Below are 21,307 nucleotides of genomic sequence, written 5' to 3' on the forward strand. Positions count from 1 at the left end.
AAGGCACGGGCATCCTGGAGACTGAGTTGGCAAAAAGTTAGAAGATAAAGCATAATACTGCTCTTTTTCCTCCTTTTTCTCCTGAAAGACATATATGAATTTGTCATTAGTAAGATGTTTTCTTGACACAAGCACTGCAAAGGCCAACTAGCTGTGACAGGGACACAAAACTGACCTGTGAATGCCTGCCTGGGAGCTGCTGGGGGGGCGGTTGGGCGGGAGGTGTGCGGTCCTGGACCCAGTCCCCATGACTAACCCCGACACAGAAATAGGCTCCGCTCGCTTACCCTTCTTTGACATCTTCCAGCTGCTAGCCATGGCACGCTGCTTAGCTTAGTTTACCTTAGAATTTCCTCATGGATGGCTATACTATGCATTCATGTAGGCTGACTTAGTGGCTGCCCGCTGATATCAGAGAGAGAAGCATTTCTCTCTGCTTTGTAAATCAATCACTAAATTATGTGCTACTTCATTCACATTTTTTGGGGCCTCTATCTGACATAAGACACCTGCTGTGGCGATAACTGACAAAATATATGGAGCCTGGGGAGAGGATGAGGAAAAGACAGGAAGGAGGATGACTCTGGCTATCTTTGCACATGTGACCTATTGGCAGAAATGCTCAGACAGTGGCATACAAATGCTGTAGATTGAATCTATTGAATTTTTTAGTAGCACAATACACCGCATACCATTGCTGTTGCACCAGAATACAAGCACTTAAAGAGCAATCTTTAAAGCAGTAAAACAAGATGTACCCAGCTGTGTTTCAATACATATACATCAACAAGAAAACTTGTACTTTTCTATACTAATTCCACAGAGAAATCAAGGAATAAAAAGCTATCAAAAAACTGAACAAAATTCTACAGAGTCAAACTTTAACAATCAAGAAAAATAAATCTAGTTTTATTAATCTCTATCACGGAGACACAAGTGATTTAAAGCATCTTTGCAACATCTCCCCTAATTAATCTGTATCAGGTTATTTGGATGAAATCACGATCTTACTGTCAAGATCAAAATATTCACTGTCTTCTCCACAAAACAACTATTAAAATTATTAAAAGCAATTTGGGAATGTTGGCAGAGTTGTCAACATTATAACCAAACAGGTACTGCTAACATTCACATCTCCTTGTATTTTATCTCTCTTTTGCAAGGCCTTATAAATTTTTTTCAGTAGTAACATACAAATTATGTTCCTTGGAATCAGACTCAAGATTCCTGCAGATTCTTAAATGAGAAAACACGTTATGGCCTCTAACAGTAACACAAACAAAACAGAACTGCTCCTACATATGATAGCACTGAAAGGAGTAGTGTGCAGTATCAACTTTAGAAGATAGATGAGTAAACCAGAGGTGGGAAAAGGCAGATTACTGTGCAAGCAGAGTAATTTTGAAAGCTTCACTAGGGGGTTGGGATCTGCTCCCTCCAAAAGAAAATCAACCAGAAAGCAGGAATAACACACTGCTCTTTTTCCTTGTTCCGTAAAGTTCTTTTCATCAGGTTCTAAGGGAAATAGAACTTGTCGTCTTCCCTTCAGAACAGAGCATTAATTTAAAATATTTAATTATTGTTACAGCTTCTGCCGCATTAGATTGTACTTTAACGCTTTTTTTTTTTTTTTTAAGGTGAATATCCTGCTAATAAAAGACACTAGACTGATGTGCCATTTATTCTCAGCATAGAAGTAGCACTGAAAGATTCCCCAAGTGGTCCAGATTCACTCCTACCTTGAAGAAATTGCTCCTTTATCACTGTCTATTCTGGAAAAATAATATACCTCAGCTAAAATAATGGTACAAAGTGACTTAGCACTGAGTGTAGGCAAAGGGTGTCATACCTGATATCCTGGCAACAACCAGTGGATTCACTTAATGTCATGGGCTTGGTTCCCCTCAACAAAGCCTTCTCAGAGCTAGGCAGTGCTGATTTCTATTTCCCCTCCGCTCAGCTTACAGGAGGAAAAAAAGTGCAGAAACAGCTGCACTTCCCCAAGGAGCAGTGTTTCCCCAGCAAACAGCCTGAAAAGCAATACTTTACCCCACAGGGACAATAATTTGGAGTCCTGAAATAAAAATGGATAGATAAGGTTGTGCTGGGAGAGCAAGTCCTGCATCCTAAAAGACCAGGGGAAGATTTTAATTGCTTTGGTAGCACCCAACGCTACAGTCCTCTCCTTGCATTAAGCTACCTGGGAAAATCAAACTAGCTGGGGAACAAGTGGTTAGGTGGAGCAAGACAGTGAGAAACACACTCTGACGCACAGATCCCCACAGCTCAGCTGACCCTCATATTAAGTTTTAATGGAGTATCAGAACTCATCTTAAATAGTATACCGATATTCTTCATTAAAAAAACAACCAAAATGTTAGTTATTTGCAAATAAAGGTGTTGAGATGTTAGCTAGGACAAATTATTTTGCCTACTGTAAGGGAAAACAATGTTAAAACATTGCTCCAAATGTGATGTGAACATCTAGGATTCTTTGGAAAGTGAGTGTAGTGAATCTCGTGTTATCATTCCAGCACTTGGTGAAAAAGTCGCTTCATTATCAACAGACACAAATGAGCACACACACAGATCTCTGCTCCTGAACTACCTGAAAACAGGCATGAATTCTCTATCATGCTTTGCTGTCTTAATACGCATGAATTGTCTATCATACTTTACCACCTTGTCCTATGATTTCTTTTTGAAACGCAATGCTCTTCATTAGATCTAGTTATTGCTTTTAAATACCGAATATAGAGCCTGATACTACTCAAAACAGACACTCAAAACCAGCAGACCTAAGATCCATTTTTTATAGTAATGTAAAATATATACATTACTGAAACTCAATTTAGTAATCTGGAATGTAGGAATAATAACATTTACTTTCCCCACAGTAAAGTGCTTATAAGCTAAATTAGCATTAACTATTATTCATCTCAATTCTACAAAACAGTGAATCATAGCCTTAACTTCGAGCTTTATGTTTTAAAAATGAATAAGTAATTTCATTGAGCAGCAAATAAAACTTTTGTCTTTCTTTTCAATTCCTCCAACTATCATTATTTACCAGAAGCTAATTTAGCCTATTTACAGAAAAATCAAGTCCTTTTTTTGGCTCCTTTGTGCTAGAATTAATCAGAAGCAGCATGATTCCATGTTTAATTTCAATCACAGCAGCTACTGCTTTACAAATAAATAAAACTTACAAAATTTTTATTGCTCCTAAATAACATGCTCACTTTTTAAGGAAAATAAAATTTAGAATACTGGCTTCTACACAAACTCTTGTTTAATCATGAGAGCACCACAGAATATATGTTTTCCCTTAATAAAATCCAAGTGCATAATTAAAACTGCATTTTCTTGAAAGACATCTAGAAGATGTCCAGACCGTCAAGAATTAAAATGCCCATAAGGAAATACAATTGGGGGGGGGGAAGTTATGATTAAAAGAAATCTATCAACCCTAACTTCAACCACAGAGGCAAGTGCTACGAGGTGTTACATGGAATTCCTTTTGTAGACCTGGGACTTAGTTTATTTCAGTTTACGTTGAAAAAGCTGGTTATCAATTTTCTAGCTAGATTTACTAAGAGGATAGCAGAATTTAGCCCCATCTGTTAGTCCTTGGCTAGGACACTAGTGCTATTTGTTTTCCTAGCATGGCATCCCAGCACATTTCTGACTTGCAAGCTCATACAACAGATTGATGGTGCCAGAGAGACACTGTGAAGCAGTGCCTGCACCACTGCCAAGGGCAGGGAAGAAATGGATGGTCAAATCCAGATGATCTTACATTAAGAGAGGAGGAAGTGAAAAATCTGCACTGCCCCCCCCCTCCCCCCATGCTTGCAGGAGACTGCATCTAACCTTCAGCCAGTGAAACACAGAGAAAACTTTGCTTTAAAGCTTTAGAGGTGCCTAAGAATACTTTCAGCTCGAGTTTTGCCCAATCATGGGCTGGTTCTTAATCCATACTGTCACAATGAGAGTCAGAGGGATTTTCCCCAACTTCATAACTGGGACAAACTCCTTTGTCCCAAATGGCTTTTGCCTAAAGACTTTTTCTAGTGCCCTCTTTCACAAAAATGTACACAGGGAATGGCAGTTTTCTGCAGACCCAGCTGATCTGTAAATCTGTTGGGAGAGTCTAGATTTAATGTTCAGTGAACCTTCCGTATGCTATACTAAAACTTATACAAAACATTGCACTGAAACTACAGCCAACCCTGTAGCAACAATGGGTCTAAGTCACATTTCTCATTATAAAAGAGTACAATTTTATAATTCATTATCAGTAAGTATTGGTGGCCAATATGTACTAGATTACTCCAAAATATTAAACACTTTGAGATACTGTGGATTTCACCAAATTAAAGTATTTTCAGTTACTGCCTCTGCTATTTTTGTAAACTTCTCCCCTGCTGCAGAAAAGCCTACACAAACTATGATTAGTTTTCCCATTCCTGTTTTTACTTACATGTGCATTTCTAACAAACTTTAGAAAGGTACACGTGGAATATTTTCAAGAATGGGCCTAGGATAAAATTCTGACAAATACATAAAATAAGCAAGCGAAAAAATAGGGGAAATATTTTCATCGTTTCTGTCAACTTATAGTAGTACTAGTTATCTTTAGTACAGCACAAAAGATTATCTACATATGACTTAAGTGCATCTAGTAACACACGACAAAAAGCAGGTGAAAGAAATCAGTAAAATACATATAGAAATCAGTTCAATTTGTAGATATCTATACACATAAACACAAACAATAAGCAAACTAGAAACATGTATAATATAATTCTGTCTACTACAAATTTGGCCTTTTCATAATCTCCAGCCCAAACCCTATTATAAGATTGCCATTTCAATCCAGACCTTTGACTTCCAAGAAAACGCTTTAGGGAAAAACTCTGTTTATATTTAGGAAAAGCTTTAAAAGGTAAAACTATCATAGAATAATATTATCTTTATCTTACCAGACTAGTCAGAGTTCAAACTGAAATGGCATTTTATACTAAGCAATAATGTCTCAATTTGTAAATGGCATGCAGGGCATCTATATTACTGAAAACCAGGGATAACAATTGCAGGATTTCCAGTTCCTGAGTTGACAAAGGGGATATTTTCATGAAGGTGACACACACGGGTTTCAAAGGCCTCCCCCCGTCCACAGCTGGCACTGATAAGTAGCATGACTTACTAAAGACTGAACACACGTTGCATAGTACATAGGCATGTTGACGTGAATTGTATTTAACAAAAGACATCCCAGCAAAAGAGGGGAGGAAGAAGCCCACAGCCCTACAGACACTTCAAATGAGGAGAAAGCATCTAGGATTTTGTATTTTCCTTCAGCCAAGAAAGGACATGATTGTGTTTAAATTTCCAGCCAAGGGAAACAAAGATTCACTGTTATCTTCAATACAATTGTATGCCTTCACCTTTATCTACAAGTACCCACGTACCTAACCATTATGATGAGACTAGCTAAACAGTGACTGTTTAAAAGAATCAACTTACTTTCAAAGCCTTTCTCCTGCCTTCTGATCTCATCAGTAAATCCTTCATCTGAAGATTTTCATGAGCAACCTTACTGAGCAAAGTAAAAGATGAATTACTGCCACCTCCAAACCCCCATATCTTACACTTGGTATTTGAGGCTGTTTTGCCTTATGAGAAATACTAAAGTCTTTTGTCTCTGAAAACAGAAATATTTGGGGTGACACAGTAAAACTGAGTAAGAACACTTGCAAATTTTGGCTAAAAGCATCCACACAGAAACTTACCGCTTATCCGCTGCATTCCGTAATTTACCCGTGTGTCAAACCCCTGAATACTGAACGTAGGAAACTGCTTTGTACAACTATAAAAAAATACATGATTCCAGAGTCATGACTATACTAAAGAAAAAGCAAGGTATGCAGTATACGCAACTGTTACCTCTTTTGCAAACTGCTCTGGGATGTCAGAGTATACAAGTTGTAGCACGCAGCAGAAGCTGTTAATGGAGAGCATTTAAAACAAAATCTGCTGAAAGTATGTAAAGGATAGTTGACAGCTGAAAAAAACCCCTAATCTACGTGTTAAGAGAACTACAATTCCTAAGCTTTGGCTGAGCTTTGGTATGGACCTTTCTATCAGGAAAAATAAGATCTGTGCTCAGGATAAGGCTCCATACTCAAAAGGTAAAAAATAGGATGGATTATATGAAGTCAGTCCAAGGCCATCTGCTGCCCCTTCCCTGGGAAATGACTGAGTGCACACTGGTCACAGGTACAGGGCAAAGGCATCCACCATGTGAACTGAGAGTCCAAGGTCCTGGCCATAGAGCTGCCAGTGCTTGGCAGGGGAGGATTTGTAGCACAATCCACAACCTGCAGTTCACTCTTTTCCCGTGTCTCTGGGGCCCTTGAAAAAGACAGTGCCAGAATGAGCCCAGGGACTGCACGGATTGTTCTAGCAGGCTATGCCTGCCCAATGACCTAAACCACTCAGCTGTGCTGTACTGAGGACTACTCATCAGCAAAACACCACTCTACTAAAAGTAGCTACTAAAAAGCTACTTCAGACTCAGGTTGATATGCAGGTTGGGATGCGGATAGCTTTGAAACTGGTATCCAGGAATTCCAAAACGGTGAATTCCGTACTAAATATGTTATCTCAAATCATGGAAACCACAGTCAAAGCTGTACATTTTCAAATGCACATGCATTTGAAGCAAAGAACATTCCCACTCTTTCAATTTACCTGTTGTGTATCTAGTATTCCAGGAGTTTCAAATCAATGTTAAGCAAATTGCACTGTGTTTAAAAGCCTTTTTCTGTTCTAGCTGTTTACAGTTTTCTACTGGTAAATATGAGAGAAAAAATTAGTAATTTATGAATTCTCACTTTAAAAAGTCAAACAACATATTAAAACAATACTTCATAGCATGGTGAAATAGGGTTAAGCAGACTGTTTTCACAGTGATTTTTATAGAAAGAACATGCATAGATTTCTGACAGAAAAAAAAAATCTACACATGAAAAGAACTGCGTGTATTAGATGTTGTTAAACCTGTATTTGTCCTAAAGCAAAAGATACAACTCGTTCTGTCAGAGATCTATATAAAATCCAAAAGAAATGAAAATCACAGCTTTTCAACCTCAGTAATTTTCCTTTACAAATATTCTAAGATGAGATTGAGTGAAACCCTTCACCAAACTACATCCTGAAAACCAATACTATTTCCAGTCTCTCTGTTAATATGAGAGTGGGTAGTGCTGATCAAATGACACAAAACCAATCAAGTAGCAAGATGCATCTTGTTTTCTTGAATGTCTATAAATTCACTGCTTTCAGTAACAGTAACACGCTTCCTCAGCCACAGGCCTAATTGGCAGCACTTGCCCGTGGCTGCTTAGGCAATTGCAATGACCCAGGTTGTGCAAGCAAATAACGAGTCCCTGAATTGACTAAGGAGTGTCAGAGCGACAGAAGAAAAAATTGGCTAAGGGATCACATCAGCAGCTGTATGTGCATCCTCAGGTGGTGCTCAAGGAGAATGTATATTTTAATTTGTAGCCCATTTGCTGCAAAAGGATAGAAGTTTAAGATATGCCATGGAGTACAATATGGCAATCCAAGCAAAGAAAAGGAAAGCAACTTTTCTGTATTTCTGAGAACAAATAGCTGTCTCTACCATCACATCATTGTTTTACTATTACCAGCTAATACAACAGCAGACAGAAAGTGCAGCTGCGGTCCACAGAATATTTGGCATTTCTGGCCCAAGCATAATCCCTCATGTAATGAAAAACCTATTTCTATTTCTGTATCCTCGATACTCTTCATACTGAAAAGGTTTGCGTCTGTCTCCCATTTATTGAAGCTTATTCTTCATCTAGACAGCCAGGTCTGGTTTGTATTAGAAATTAGGTTTTAAATCACTATTTTTCTATTATTTACTTTAGGATTTTCAGGAAGCCTCCAGAGGTGCAGAAAAACTCTTCTTGTTGAAAAAGACCCTACTACTCTTAATGAACCAAGCCCCAAATCCCTGACACATGTTAAGGAACTTTGACATTTTTAAGGTTCAAAATAAATTCTGGCTATGAAGACAATAACATTATTTTAAGAGTTAAAATGACATAAAAATGTTAAAAAAAAAGTTAAAACTCCCCATGCAAGAGTAAGACTAATCAGATCCCTGAGCTTTTCTTAATGAGCAGGCTCCCTTATGGGGTCTTCTTTCTCTTTTCTCATGTGGTTGGAGTTTTGCATTTCAGTGATTAATGGAGTCTCAAGATGTAGAAGGGGATATATATAAAGAAAGAAACAACAGGTGAAATAAACTTTTGGCTCAATAAATCTTACGGGCCTAAATTGCACCTCTTCTCTCTTCATGCTCTCTGCTGCCTTGTGGCCAGTTTTAATACGATTCTCTATTTTTAGGTCCCAGCTCTGCACCACCTCTTATAAACATGCACACTGCTCTCCCCAGAAAAGACCTTATATGATATAGGCATACTAACCCATGACTGTGAGGTAAATGGGACTACAACATTGCATTGCCTTTCTCTGGTAACTGTTAGTATGCCTGCTGTGGATCTGTTTAACTTCTATTTCACTTTAAAGTATTTTGCATTTACCACAGACCAGCAAAGATGTCACAAGTTCCTATCTACCCTTATATTACCTTGGGATACTTGCTATGTACTCCTGACATTTTTCCAGCATCTATTAATTTTCTCAGCATATCAAGCACTATTTTAATCTCTTTTAAAGACTTTTAATAACTGAACACAGAACTCTAGCAACAGTACTTTCTTGAAGAAGAAGTATCTCCTTTCTTCTGCAAAAGAAAACATTACCCTCACAATTCAGTTAAGATCGATTCCAACTGTCAGGAGCAAAACCTGAGTTTGCTGATAAACCACATGCCTTGGATCAAACTAGCTCCCCTAGAATTACACAGGGGTTTCATGGTTTCCATATTTAGGAGGCACAGCTGTAGCACAAAGTTCCTGATTTAAAACTGAAAATTTGTAATTTTGTTCTTCTGACTAGAACAAAATCTGACAGAATTATTTCCGCTACATTGGGAAATCTTTTGATAGTAGCAGGTTGGCTTTGCACTTGCTGTTGGTACAACTGTCCTAAAGTTGGTTTATACGTTCAAATTGGGATACTGAGAACCAGTAGTTCATGCCTTGTCTCCTGCTGAAGTCGACATGGATAGGGCCTTCTGATAATCTCCTGCCTTCCTCATACAATTCTTCAGCCTCTGATTACTACATTAGCTACATGCAGTCATCTGCACCTCACAGAAAGTAGGAAGTCTCTTGCAGGAGAAATGAGTAAGTTGAAAGAAGATGCAAATATACAAAATATAAAACATAACTGCAAGGATAGTGCAGTACACTCAGATTTAAACGAAACAACTGTTAACATACAGGTTCAAGCAGCATATATGCAATAGACTGACTGACCTTTCAAAGAATTTTGTCTAATCCAGGTCAATTCCTGCAAGGCAAATAAAGTACTGCAGAAACAGAGTACACCTTCTCATCCAGCAAATGGGGAACCTATTCCGCCACACTGCCGTTAGTATGTGAAAACATCTTCTATTCTTTGGCTTTCCTCAGAAAGTATTTAGTAAGAAAAATGTTGGAAGAAATCAGCTGATCAACCAGCCAGCAAATTAAAAAAAGCTTAAAATTAAATTAACTGCAGCACTGTTATGCATTATGTATATTACCTTTTAAAAATTAAACACGACACAGGAGGATAAATCTGGACATTCCAGAGAAGAAAACAAACTAAACCCAGAGCATATTTAAAGTTTTAGGTAAGGTTCTGTAAGATCAACATAAGAGAATGGAATTCCTTTTCCATTCAGGAACTATATTAATACAAATGCTTGTCTTTTCTAGTAATTATTTAGTAATAGCCAAGATAAAGACATTAATAGTGTCTAATAATCACACAGTGGGGCTCAATGGTGATTTTCTCATTATCAAATCTACTCAACATACAAGTCAAAACATGATTTTTCTAACCAACTACATTCTTCATTTTGGCATTGTAATTCAAGCTTCTGATGTCAGAAACAATTATGAGAAGTGAAGTAGGACAGAATTCCCTGAATATTAAGAAAGTATACATGCATCAGTCAAAAAAGGAGCCTCTCCTTCCTACACCCCTTACTCTATTAAATAAAACAGGCTTTGGCTTGCCTATACCCATCATGGTCAAATTCTGTTGTGGGAAACAAACATTCACTCATACTCAGTGAAAGGACTACATGTCTTAGGAGTTTAGCGCTTGTCATTATTCAGGCAAAAATGCGTCAAATCACTAGAAATGGGAATAACTCCTTGCAGTGGTACAAACTAGGGACGGACTGACTGACTGGGGAGCAGCTCTGCGTGAAAGGCCCTGAGGTCCTGGTGGACAGAGCCCCAAGCGTGAGCCAGCAACATGCCCTGGCAGCAAAGGCGGCCAGCAGTATCCTGGGCCATAGGAACAGAAGCATGGCCAGGAGATTGGGGGAGATGATTATCCCCATCTGCTCTGCACTCATTAGTCTGCTTCTAGGATAACTGCATCCAGTTTTGGGCCTTCCAATACGACAAAGACATAAATAAACTGGAGCAAGTCCAGGGGATGCCACCAGCATGGCTGGGGGCTGGAGCACTTGCCCTGGGAGAAAGGGCTGAGGGAGCTCGTTTATATAGCCTGGGGAATAGATGGCTATGGGGGCTTAAAAGCAGCCTGCCGGTACCTAAAGGTCATCAAAAAGATAAAGCCAGGCTCTTCACACTGGTAGATGACAAGAGAATGAGAGACAAAGGGTATACACTGAAGCAAGGTTCAAGCTGAATATAAGGAAACACTTTTTCCCCGTGAGGACAGTCAAGCAGTGGAACAGGTTGCCCAGGAAGGTGGTGCAATCTCTGTCCTTGGAGGTCTTCAAGACCAGACTGGACTTCAGAGATGACCCAGGTTTGAGCAGAAGATTGGACTAGAGACCTCCAGAGGTCCCTTCCAACCTGAATTATCCTATAACCTTGTAAACCTAAATGTGGAGTGCAAAATTTGTCCCAGGGATCAGATAGGTTGTCATGGAAGACGCTATTTTTCCTGAACTACAAGGCTATCATATAAAGAATAACAAGGCACAATATAACGTGAATATGGTGTGCCACTGACCTTGGCAAGTCAATGACTTTATTTCTGGATATATAGAATACATAAGATGTCTGGGATTTTTTGTATCTGAGCAGTGACATGAGCAGGCAGCTCAAAGTACAATGCAGCAAGACTACACAGATTTAAAGCCTGAATAAGCAAAAGCTGAAACGAACCTGAAAACTGTTTCTTAAACAGTTTTTTAAATTACTGAAAGGAGATAATTTCACCCCATTATATTATGTGGTGAGTAAAGTTTTCTGTCATTTCATAGCGATGTGTCATTTCTCTTCCCACTGTTCAACTACTTCTGCTCCATAATTTCTGTAGTCTGTTACCCTGTCTTATTATTTTCACAACTTGAATTTAATTCCTATTTTTATATTTTGTCTTCCTGCAAGTTCCTTGAATATTCCTTGAATATTCTCATGTCTCTTTAGTACACTTAAGTATTTTTTATTGGTGTTTTTTCATGGCTTTCATATAGTGTTGTAAGAGCTACATTAGCCACACTTACAAAATCCGTGTCACATCTTTCAATCTGCTGTTACCCCATCAAGCAATAGTTATATTCCTAAAGGCAAACATGTACTTCTACACTTAAATGAATAAAATCCATAAGCGCACTAAGTGCAAAACACCATGAGTTAACAAAGAAGCACAGCAACAAATAACCAATATAGATGAATCCATAAATGATCAACTGGTGATCTCAATATAAATAGCTGGTAACAGAGCAATGTTTCCCTAGGAAGAAATGAGACATTTTACACTGATATTGAACATTGACTTTTCAGAGAGAATGACCACAGGTTTATTTGCTAGGTGTCTCTGACTTGGCATTATATTAGCAAAATTTAATCTTCAATATCCCTTACGCTCACCCTTCCCCTGAAAAATAGTCTTATCTCAGTATGTTGGGCTAGGTTATAAAGCATGTCTCACTAAAGTATCTCAAAGCTTTGTCATCATTTTCCCCCCTGACTTCCTGCAAGACTTGTTTTGCATCTACTTACCTCTGCGATCTCTTTGCCCTGACAAGACTTCATACCTGTGATTCTGGGATTAAATCCTAGACTACTACAAAAATTCGTAATATTCAGTATTTGCACTGATGAAAGTGAGAAAAGGCTCTGTTACATAGCTATTATGAAACTCAGGATATTTTCCAGTTTGTGCATGGTAGGACAACAACAGTGCATGTGAAGCACAGCATGTACTTCACAAGTGTGGGGGGAAGCGGGGGGGAGCAAGCATCTCTGAGGAAGCCATTCTTGCAGATTTGAGTAGAAAAAGCCAAAACCTGTACTGCATAAATAATAATTGTACTAGTAAACTACTAATTTTAAACACTATCTAAAATTTCCAGGTTAGCCATTGCTATCCTAATACATCACATTGCTCATTTTTGTGATACTAACCTCTGCCACACCACGTTTTGAGCAGTGCAGCATCAGCTAGTATAGCTAGCATCAGCTAGGCAGTTACATTACTTTACTCAAGTTCACAGCAATATATTTTAACAGCTTCTGGGGAGCACTACCAGCATCTGTGAAAAATGTTTTCTCAGACCCATCCTAGATTGTGTTGTGCAATATGCATTAAAAAACAAACAGAAGTGTGCCCCTCAAAACACAACCCCAATAACACACAAAAGAAAACATCCTCTTGGTCTCCTGTTTCTTGCCAAGGTTTCAGAGTACGTTTGTTTGACTTAGTAGCTAAGCAGAAAGGGTTTTCAGTTTCAAGTGCTAAGCACGTGATAGCACTTTGTGAGTTATGGAAACATTAGTCTCACTCTAGTTTCAAGTGCTGAGGTTTACTGTATGGAAATCCTCAACAAAGACAAAGAGAATTGAACAGGCTCATCAGACTGCCCCTTCACACTGAAAGGTAGCTACTTCCATTATCTCCGAGATCTCTGCTAGGCAAAACAATAGGTACATTGGCTTTTCTTGGAACAAATTTGTAGCTCAAACCGTTATTTTTGACTCAGGAAAAGCACACGCAAACTATACCCAAGTAATTTCACATAAAAATCTTCCTGTTCTTTCTGGCATTATACATATCCAGCAGCTGGAGCATTTTGTCTCTAAGAAAATTGTCTCCTTCACCTAATGAATCTCTCTCACCTTTGGACTGTGAAACAGGACACTTGCTAGGCTAGAGAGCCACATCTAAAGTTCCTGGAGCCAGGCTCCACGATTCCCAGCACTAGTGCATAGTTTTCTGATGGAATGGGGTCAGATGCTTTTCCCTGAAAGGCTCAAAGCCTCTCTTCTCAGCGGTAACTTCAGACAAGCTTATCAAGCTGCTACTACTCTTTTCTCTCTCAGATTGACTGATATCAGTCAATAAGAATCACTGAACGTGTGACATTTAGAATATGACAGGCATATTCTAAAATTTAATTATTGGCCCTTAACTGACACCTATTTTCAATGCAAATTTAAGAACAGAACCTTCTGTCATCAGCTAATCTTGCAAGATGCAGAGCTCCCTCACTTTATGTTGATTTCAAGTGAATCCGATAGCAGTGACTGGCAGCCAGATGACCTCTGCCTCTCAGAGGTTCCATCTTTGCGTGATTTCCCCTTTTTTCAGTCTTGGTTTCCAAAATGGCTAGCATATTTGATTTCGGTGAAGTCTGGACAAGAAAAAGTCAGTGGTTTTCTGACTCTACAAGTAAAAAACAACAAACACAACATAAGAAATCAAATGAAACGTAGGTTGCCGTTCATCAAAAACAATTGAGAGAGGGAAAAAAAAAAAAAATCAACTGATACATAAGATAGCCACCTGAGCAAACTGTTTTGATGAATCCTGATCTGTGGAATCAGGGTCAAAAAGACAATTGGACTTATGAGTGGAAGAAATTACAAATATGAACGAACAAGAAACTTCACACAAGCACTTCTGTCAGCAAATATCTGACTCATCTGTGGGAATAAAATAATTCAAGTTGATATCAACACGTGAAAAATACAATTTTATGCAAACTGTGGTATATTTGATGCAGAGTAAAGATGAGACTTCTACTTCCAAGTCTAATTTTTTCAGGAACCCCATAAATTTTATTGTCTGACTGTCACAGAGACAAATGAATACTTTTGTGGGTACAAGAGGGATAACCAAATAAATTAACCATTTATTTGCCTATATGTCTTCTATCCTTAAAACACCTACTATGATGCTTTCTAATAGCAAGAAATGTACAAAAATATTTGTTCTGTGCACAGCTATTTTTCAGGCTCTAATTTTAAATGTCTATAGTGAATAAAAATACAAAAAAGACATTTTCATTATTAAGACATTTAATTAACTGCCAGACCCTTTGGCAATTCAGCCCTTTCTATAGCACAGAAGTGAATATATTAAGTTTATGCAGGAAACTGAAATGTATCTTAAACCTTATGTGTCTTTAAGGCCAAATAACACTGAAGAATAAATGAGTAATAACATTTTCATGTGCAACATGTGCATAAAGATGTAACGGAAGCGTGATCTTCTCATAATTTCTTTGTCATTCTCCTTTTATTTTTCCTGTATCTTCTTGCGCATGACAGTAGATAAAATAGCATCAAAACTCTAAAAGTTATCGGTATGAGTCTCAAGATACTATTTTCAAGTGGAGCATCTTTAAACCCACTGTAGCTTTTAATTTCCACAGGAAAGAATTTTTTTTTTCCAAAGGAAAGTCTAAATACTTTAAATTACCACATTTTTAACATACTGACATGTTGATGGTCAGATGTTCTTTGATGCTCAAAGTTAGATTGGCAGAAATCAGAACAGTGTAGGGGCTTACAAAAATGTTGTATTTATGTTTGGCAGCAATTACTTTGTGAAAAAGACAAGGTGACTCTCTTTTCCTCTCCTTCTTTCTTCTTTTTCATATTTTTTCCCCTCCAAGTTTGGCATGAATCTGAAGAGCTAAAAAATGATTTAACATGACAAATGCCTTCATCACTCCCTTAACCTCTGAAGTGAACACTCTGACAAAGACAATATGTGTAGTATATGCTTTCCTTTTGACACTTTATAAATTACTTTCTTGTAACTGGGTTTTACCACCAGTCCAATAGCTTCAGGATGTCCTAATCTGAATGGCTGGTTCTGTATTCTTCATATGTCACCGCAGGATAATAGGAATAACTCCTGGGATTTGTGAAATGACGTATGTCTCAGACAGGATTGCAGGACAATTTTATTTACATACCGCATGCTGGAATTCACCAAAATGTTGTGCAATACTACCAACTTATACTCTGCATTTCATTTACACCTGGCTACTGAAGAAACAGGGAGAAGTGATAAATCTGGCCTTCAATAAGCATCCAACATTTTGTATACCATGTAAGGAAAAAGTTAATGGAAGTGAATTTTTCCTATTCTCTGCTATTAAAAATAGTATAACACTCAGCCATAGAAACATCTTTAAATACTCTTTTTCATGGAAAAGATTTGAAAATTTTTTGCCTCTGTCTACTCCTTTAACAAAAAAACCCAAGGCTGCTTGATTTATTTTCAACCTGGTGAATCAGATGTGTGTCAAAGTTTCTGCAGAAACTCTATCAGTGTAAAGGAATTCAGGTACAGAACAGTATGTCTAAGATGGCAAACTGTACGCATACAAAACCAAGCATACTTTGCAGATACACATGCCATATCACAGTAGACCAGTGCCACACAGACCTGCAGGAATTTTTCCCAGACATCAGTCAGGATAAGTTGCAGAGCAAGATTTAGGAAAACTCAGATAACGATGGTACTGACTGGCCTATAAAGGAAGAGTCTATCTAAATAGCCAAACTTCGATGGTATTTTATGATCTAAACCATCAATCTACACGTATCTTAAAAAAGAAAATAAAACCCAAAATTTCCTTCTAACAAGTCATATTGTGATTATTTTGACAAATGTTTAACTTTTTAAAATCTCAGTAGTATCTTTATTTAACAACAATTATGTAGCGTGGCAAAAAGTTCCATAAGTTCTTATGCACTATGAATTTATTTTTAAAGCTTTAAACATACTGCCTTTTCATTTCGTTCATTGTATTTTTATTTGTGTGTTATCGGAAAGGCAATAGGAATGCCTAAATAATTTTTTAAATATTTATTTTCTTCTGTCTGTTATGATACTTTTTTGCTTGTCTCTTTAAATGACCCCTCATTAGAAATTTTTTCATGCCACCCATAATCTTTGGCAGTCCTCTGAAAGTCCCATGTTTAAATGTGTAGACAGCATGTTTTCAATGATCTATCCATATCAATTCCCCCATCTCTTTTATTATAGGACAATTCATTTAGAAATCATGAAGACTATGAGAACTTCAAAGTATTCTTTCAATATCATTTACCAGCATTGCCTTTTTCATTTAGTCCTGCAATAGTCTTGATTAGGATTGATATGATCATCTTCACACAGCCTAGATATATTGACAAACCTAAGTAGCAGAACCATTTGCTGCAAATTTTGATGACTTTCTCCATAACTATTACTTTTAGCTAATGTAACCCCAGTGATATAACCTCTGCTATGGTGGAGAGCAAGAGATTTTCTTTGTGGACATGTATGGCAGAAAAACATTATCAGCACCTTTAAAGCCTCTCCTGTGCTTGAAGTTCTGACAGCAAAATACATCAGGAGGAGTTACTGCAATATGGAGTATTGCCCTTCCTCCTGCGCATCTTGGGGGAACTTAACATCTTTCTTCATCCCAAGACTGCCAGCTCTCCTGGTAGATTAATAGCTCTCACTTTCCCACTGTCTCAATGATTAGGACAGAATTGGGATTTTGGTCTGATCTGAACATTATTCTGGTCACTTGTTTTGAAAACAGAAAAACATTTTTCCTCCTGACAGAGCAAGATAGAGTTATTTTGTCTTCACAGCAGTTCAGGGATTAGTAGGTCAGGAGCTCCAAAACAGCTGCAGAAGAGCAGGACAGCTGGTATTTTGCATTGCTGCTCTTTCCCCAGGAGAGAAGATATTTAGTTTTCCCAGGACTCAAGTTCTGCACATACCCAGGAGAAGGTAACCCTCCAGAGAACTGCAGAGCAAGGAAAGGTTCTTAAGGTGTTGGTTTTTTTTTTTTTTAAATAAGGAGATGATTTAGCACCTTAAGTACCAAGCACCCTAAGTCATACTATTGGAGGACAGCAAGTCCCAGCAATCTGATGGGTGGATTAGCTTATAGCTGATGGTCTTACGCCTGCTCTTTGTGATGTGGAATGAACTGTATGAGTTTTTTCTGAGACTGAGAGAATTAAATTAATGAATGGCCTACCTAAAGCACATCCCTTTTACCTTTCTGTTGTTCTCATGCACCTAAGGCAATGCAACTTCTTTTTTGTTTTATTTTCTTTTCTCTCTTTTCTATCATTTTAAATTATGATCGCAGTGGATCCATCAAATTTATTCACAGGATTAACTGCAGCTATTTTCTGGTTTTGACAGCTACTCTTCAATATACTTATTCTTTACTGTGTATGGCATGAAGCTTGTCAGGTAACTTCTCAGTATTTAATCCTTGAGCCAACACACTCTTCCTAAAACCTTCCTTCTCATGTTCACTAGCCAACTCTATTGCACTCACCATTCTTTAGTCAGGAAAGAAGACCTCAAAAACCTCTGTCAAAATGGATCACTTATGTCATTACTTGAAATGATAAGATCATTCATCAATTATTAAGAGTCAATGCATTGCCTTACATTCTCTCCTGTCTTAGACAGTATATGAAAGTGTATAAAGCAATAACCATGTTGCAAAGCTTTGCTTTAGATTACAGTAACCTAAATACCAAGGAAAAATACATTTCATAATCCATCACTTCAAAGTTATGCACATGATTAAAATATTCAGCTTGCAGTATATCATTTCCCATGTGCATAATCACTCAAACAGAGAGCTGTTGTATGGTAACTGTCAAGTTCAATAAATTATGTGCTTTCCAATCTTTTTATTTATATATCAAACTAAGCCTATTATTCTTCTGAGGTTTTCTACAGAAGAAATATACAAAGATAGTTAGCTCTGTAGCATTGAGTATGCTGGGATGTAGGCCTGGCCTAACAAGACAGCAGCAATAAAGTAGCCAGCTCTCTTACTAGTGTATATATTAATTACATATGGAAGCTCATTAGTATGAAAAACGGGGTTTCCTTAGAAAACAGTGTCTATCCTGTTGAGTCAGATTATATGGGATCCCCCCCAAAATTTCATTCTCTTCAAATGGAGAGAACAGGAGAAAATTCAGTACATCTTTATAGGTCTTTTGAGCACCATATATGAGAATACTTTCAGAGATGAACTACAAACCACATAGAATAGGTCTGGAAAGTATTAACAGAAAATATCGACAAGCTACCATAATTTTGTCATTTACTCAGAGAAGCTAGAGAGTTTGTGCAGCGTGTCATTGTCATCAACGTATTGTCGAAGGCACAGTAAAAGGTACAAAACACACAGATAGTTTGTGTAGACACTTAGAAAAACCTCCAAAACAACAGACAACGAGGGAGATACTGGGTGGGGGGCAGGGATCAGAAATGAATTAAATTAAGAATGACAAAATAACACAAGCATGTTAAAAAAATCTCAAAAGACCACAGAAAGAATTAGGACATGGTGTGGTCAGTATTAATATATTAATCATGGGAAATAAGCACAGCATTTAGAGTCTCCTTCTATATTTTTGCTTACAAAATACTAAGGATGTGTGGAATACGGAAAATAACAGCACACAAAATGGAACTATCTAACTATTTAGATCTAACACCACCAGGAATTTAGGCACACAGACAGATATAGACTGAGACTTATTAATCAAAATGATTTTGTGTTTTTTATCTAAAGGCAGCATGTGATGGTAATAATTGAATTCAAATGCCAGTAGCTTCTGTTACTTATATGGATTCACCACCTATTACAAATTTTTCCAAATATTTTTTAAACATATGGTAGAACACAAAAAAAATCATTATATCACTCTCTGTTTAGATCATCTATGATAAATGCATCTGACACCTGAAGTTAACACTGCACATTGAGAAACCTGAATCGATTTCTTACTTCCACTGCTCTTACGACAGTGAACAGGACTTGAACATTTTATTTTTCCTCATTAATCAGTATAAGGAATAATAATTTTCTTTGCTCATTAAGAACACAAATTTCTGAAACAGATTGACCATCCTCTTGTCTGCTGAATTTTCATTTGCTGACATAGCCATGTGATTTGACAGAGAAAACACAGCCTTACCTATGAAATATGCTAGCAGGATGGCAAGCAGGACTGCAGCAGCAATTGCAGATAAAGCAGCGCATTTCCAGCTACAATACTTGGAGGGTTTTTTCAGCTTGAACGCATTCCTGGAGAATGTATTTCTAGGTAACAGTCTGGGAGGCGGAGTATAAACTGTTCCTGAGGTCAACGGGTAACCAGGGGAAGAACTACTGAACAGCGGAGTAGTTCCAGAAGAGGTCTTAAACAAGAAATGCCTGAAAAACATAAAATGGAACATAGTTGAAAATGGCAAGTCCTGTAGTTAACAAAGAATATCTCCTATTCCTATTCCATTCCAGCTGCCATAATGTGTTAAATTCAACTAAAAAGAAAAAGGATTTTGTATGAAGAAATAAGGACATTAAAATTCTCATAGTCTTTTTGCTACCAGAGCTTAACAACTGTCACTAAAACACAGTGTCAGGATATCTGCTTAATCCTTTCTGTAATTAGATGCAACTTGACCAGATACTAGCTAAAACACCAGCATGACCGATGAAGTGTCTTTGAGTACCAGTTGAGATCGCACCTGTAAGAACTGCGAGCAGTCTAGTAACAAAGCTCATATTCAGAAGCGACGTCACTATCAATTCCTTTTGGCTGTGTTTGATTAGGACAAAGCAACTAATTCCACTACAAAATGCCTGTAACGTTTATAACAGAACACTTAACTTCATGAGAAAACATCCTTTCTGAGTTCACTGGTTTACATGATTTCCCTGTGGAATCTACTACCCAACCAATATTCTAAGACAAAAAAATTATGAGTCTCATTAACACTCTTGGCAAAAGCTGCCAGCAAAAAACATTAAGAACATATTAAGCAAAACCATAGTCCTGTAAAAAAAGATCTTGCAAGAATTAGACTTAATTTTTTTTTTTTTAATGGTACACAGGTTTGGTTTGAACAACTAAGACAATCACCAAAAGCACAGGACTCAGCGGCGGGGGGGGGGGGGGGGGAAGGACTTCAACTGCCCATACACTTGTTAAGAAGAAAATAAGGGACAAAATATACTACCTAACAAAACCTCAGCAAATGCTGCCACACATTCCAGATAGAGGAAATGGAGAAAGCAAACTAGAAGACTGGCTTCTCTAGATTAACTTCGCACAGTCAGGAAGAACTGACTACAAGCATGTTCCCAGTAAATGATAAAGAGAGAAGCACAGAATAAAGGCAGCGGTCTTCAAGAAGGCCACTTGTTTTGAGACAAAAGAGCTTTGAAGATCTGTTCCATACCCTATCCCTTCACAGCTCTGAAAAACAAGTGCTGCTTGGAATCAGTGAGAATGAAGATACACAGTAATCTCCAAAATCAAAACCACAGTCTAAAATAACCCAGGTCTTACTTCAAATGTAAAAATGTTTAGCATTATTATTCAGATCAGAATCCAGTATGTCACTCTCAAACCACCTGTTAGAACTTTAAAATCAATTTCAGTCACTGTTCATTAGGACAATGATTTGGAAGTTTGAAACCAAAATGTGTTTCCTAAGTACGTTTTCCAACCCATCATCATGCATGTGCATACTTCCAAGCATAGAGTTTACTGTATACTTATAAAATCACTTCGGTTATTCTGTATAAAAGAGTATTAAAGCATTTGTTTTGAAATGAAACCCAGAGCATAATAAATTGCATAGAATTTGCATACAGGTAGAAGACAGTAAAAGGAAGGCTGGCTAGGTTTCCAGTTTTATGATTAAACATTCACATTTGAAGACAGTCTCTGAAAATATGGTCTATTTTTTGATGCAGTCATTAATAAACTCTATTAATGAACATGAAAAATCACTTAGTTTGATATTGCCTTTGTTTGGTTGGTTTTTT

At 37.6% G+C, this 21,307-nt stretch overlaps 1 protein-coding gene across 1 annotated transcript in view; it reads right to left on the reverse strand.

Annotated features, from left to right (window-relative positions):
* TENM2 (teneurin transmembrane protein 2) overlaps positions 1–21,307 on the reverse strand; it is a 640,368-nt gene that overhangs the window by 155,369 nt on the left and 463,692 nt on the right. Inside the window, exon 6 of the mRNA XM_050905122.1 lies at positions 19,449–19,687. Coding sequence (XP_050761079.1) covers positions 19,449–19,687 — 239 coding nt within the window. The remainder of the gene's footprint in view (positions 1–19,448; positions 19,688–21,307) is intronic.

Source organism: Gymnogyps californianus, chromosome 14, assembly GCF_018139145.2.
Source record: "Gymnogyps californianus isolate 813 chromosome 14, ASM1813914v2, whole genome shotgun sequence".
Taxonomy (NCBI): domain Eukaryota; kingdom Metazoa; phylum Chordata; class Aves; order Accipitriformes; family Cathartidae; genus Gymnogyps; species Gymnogyps californianus.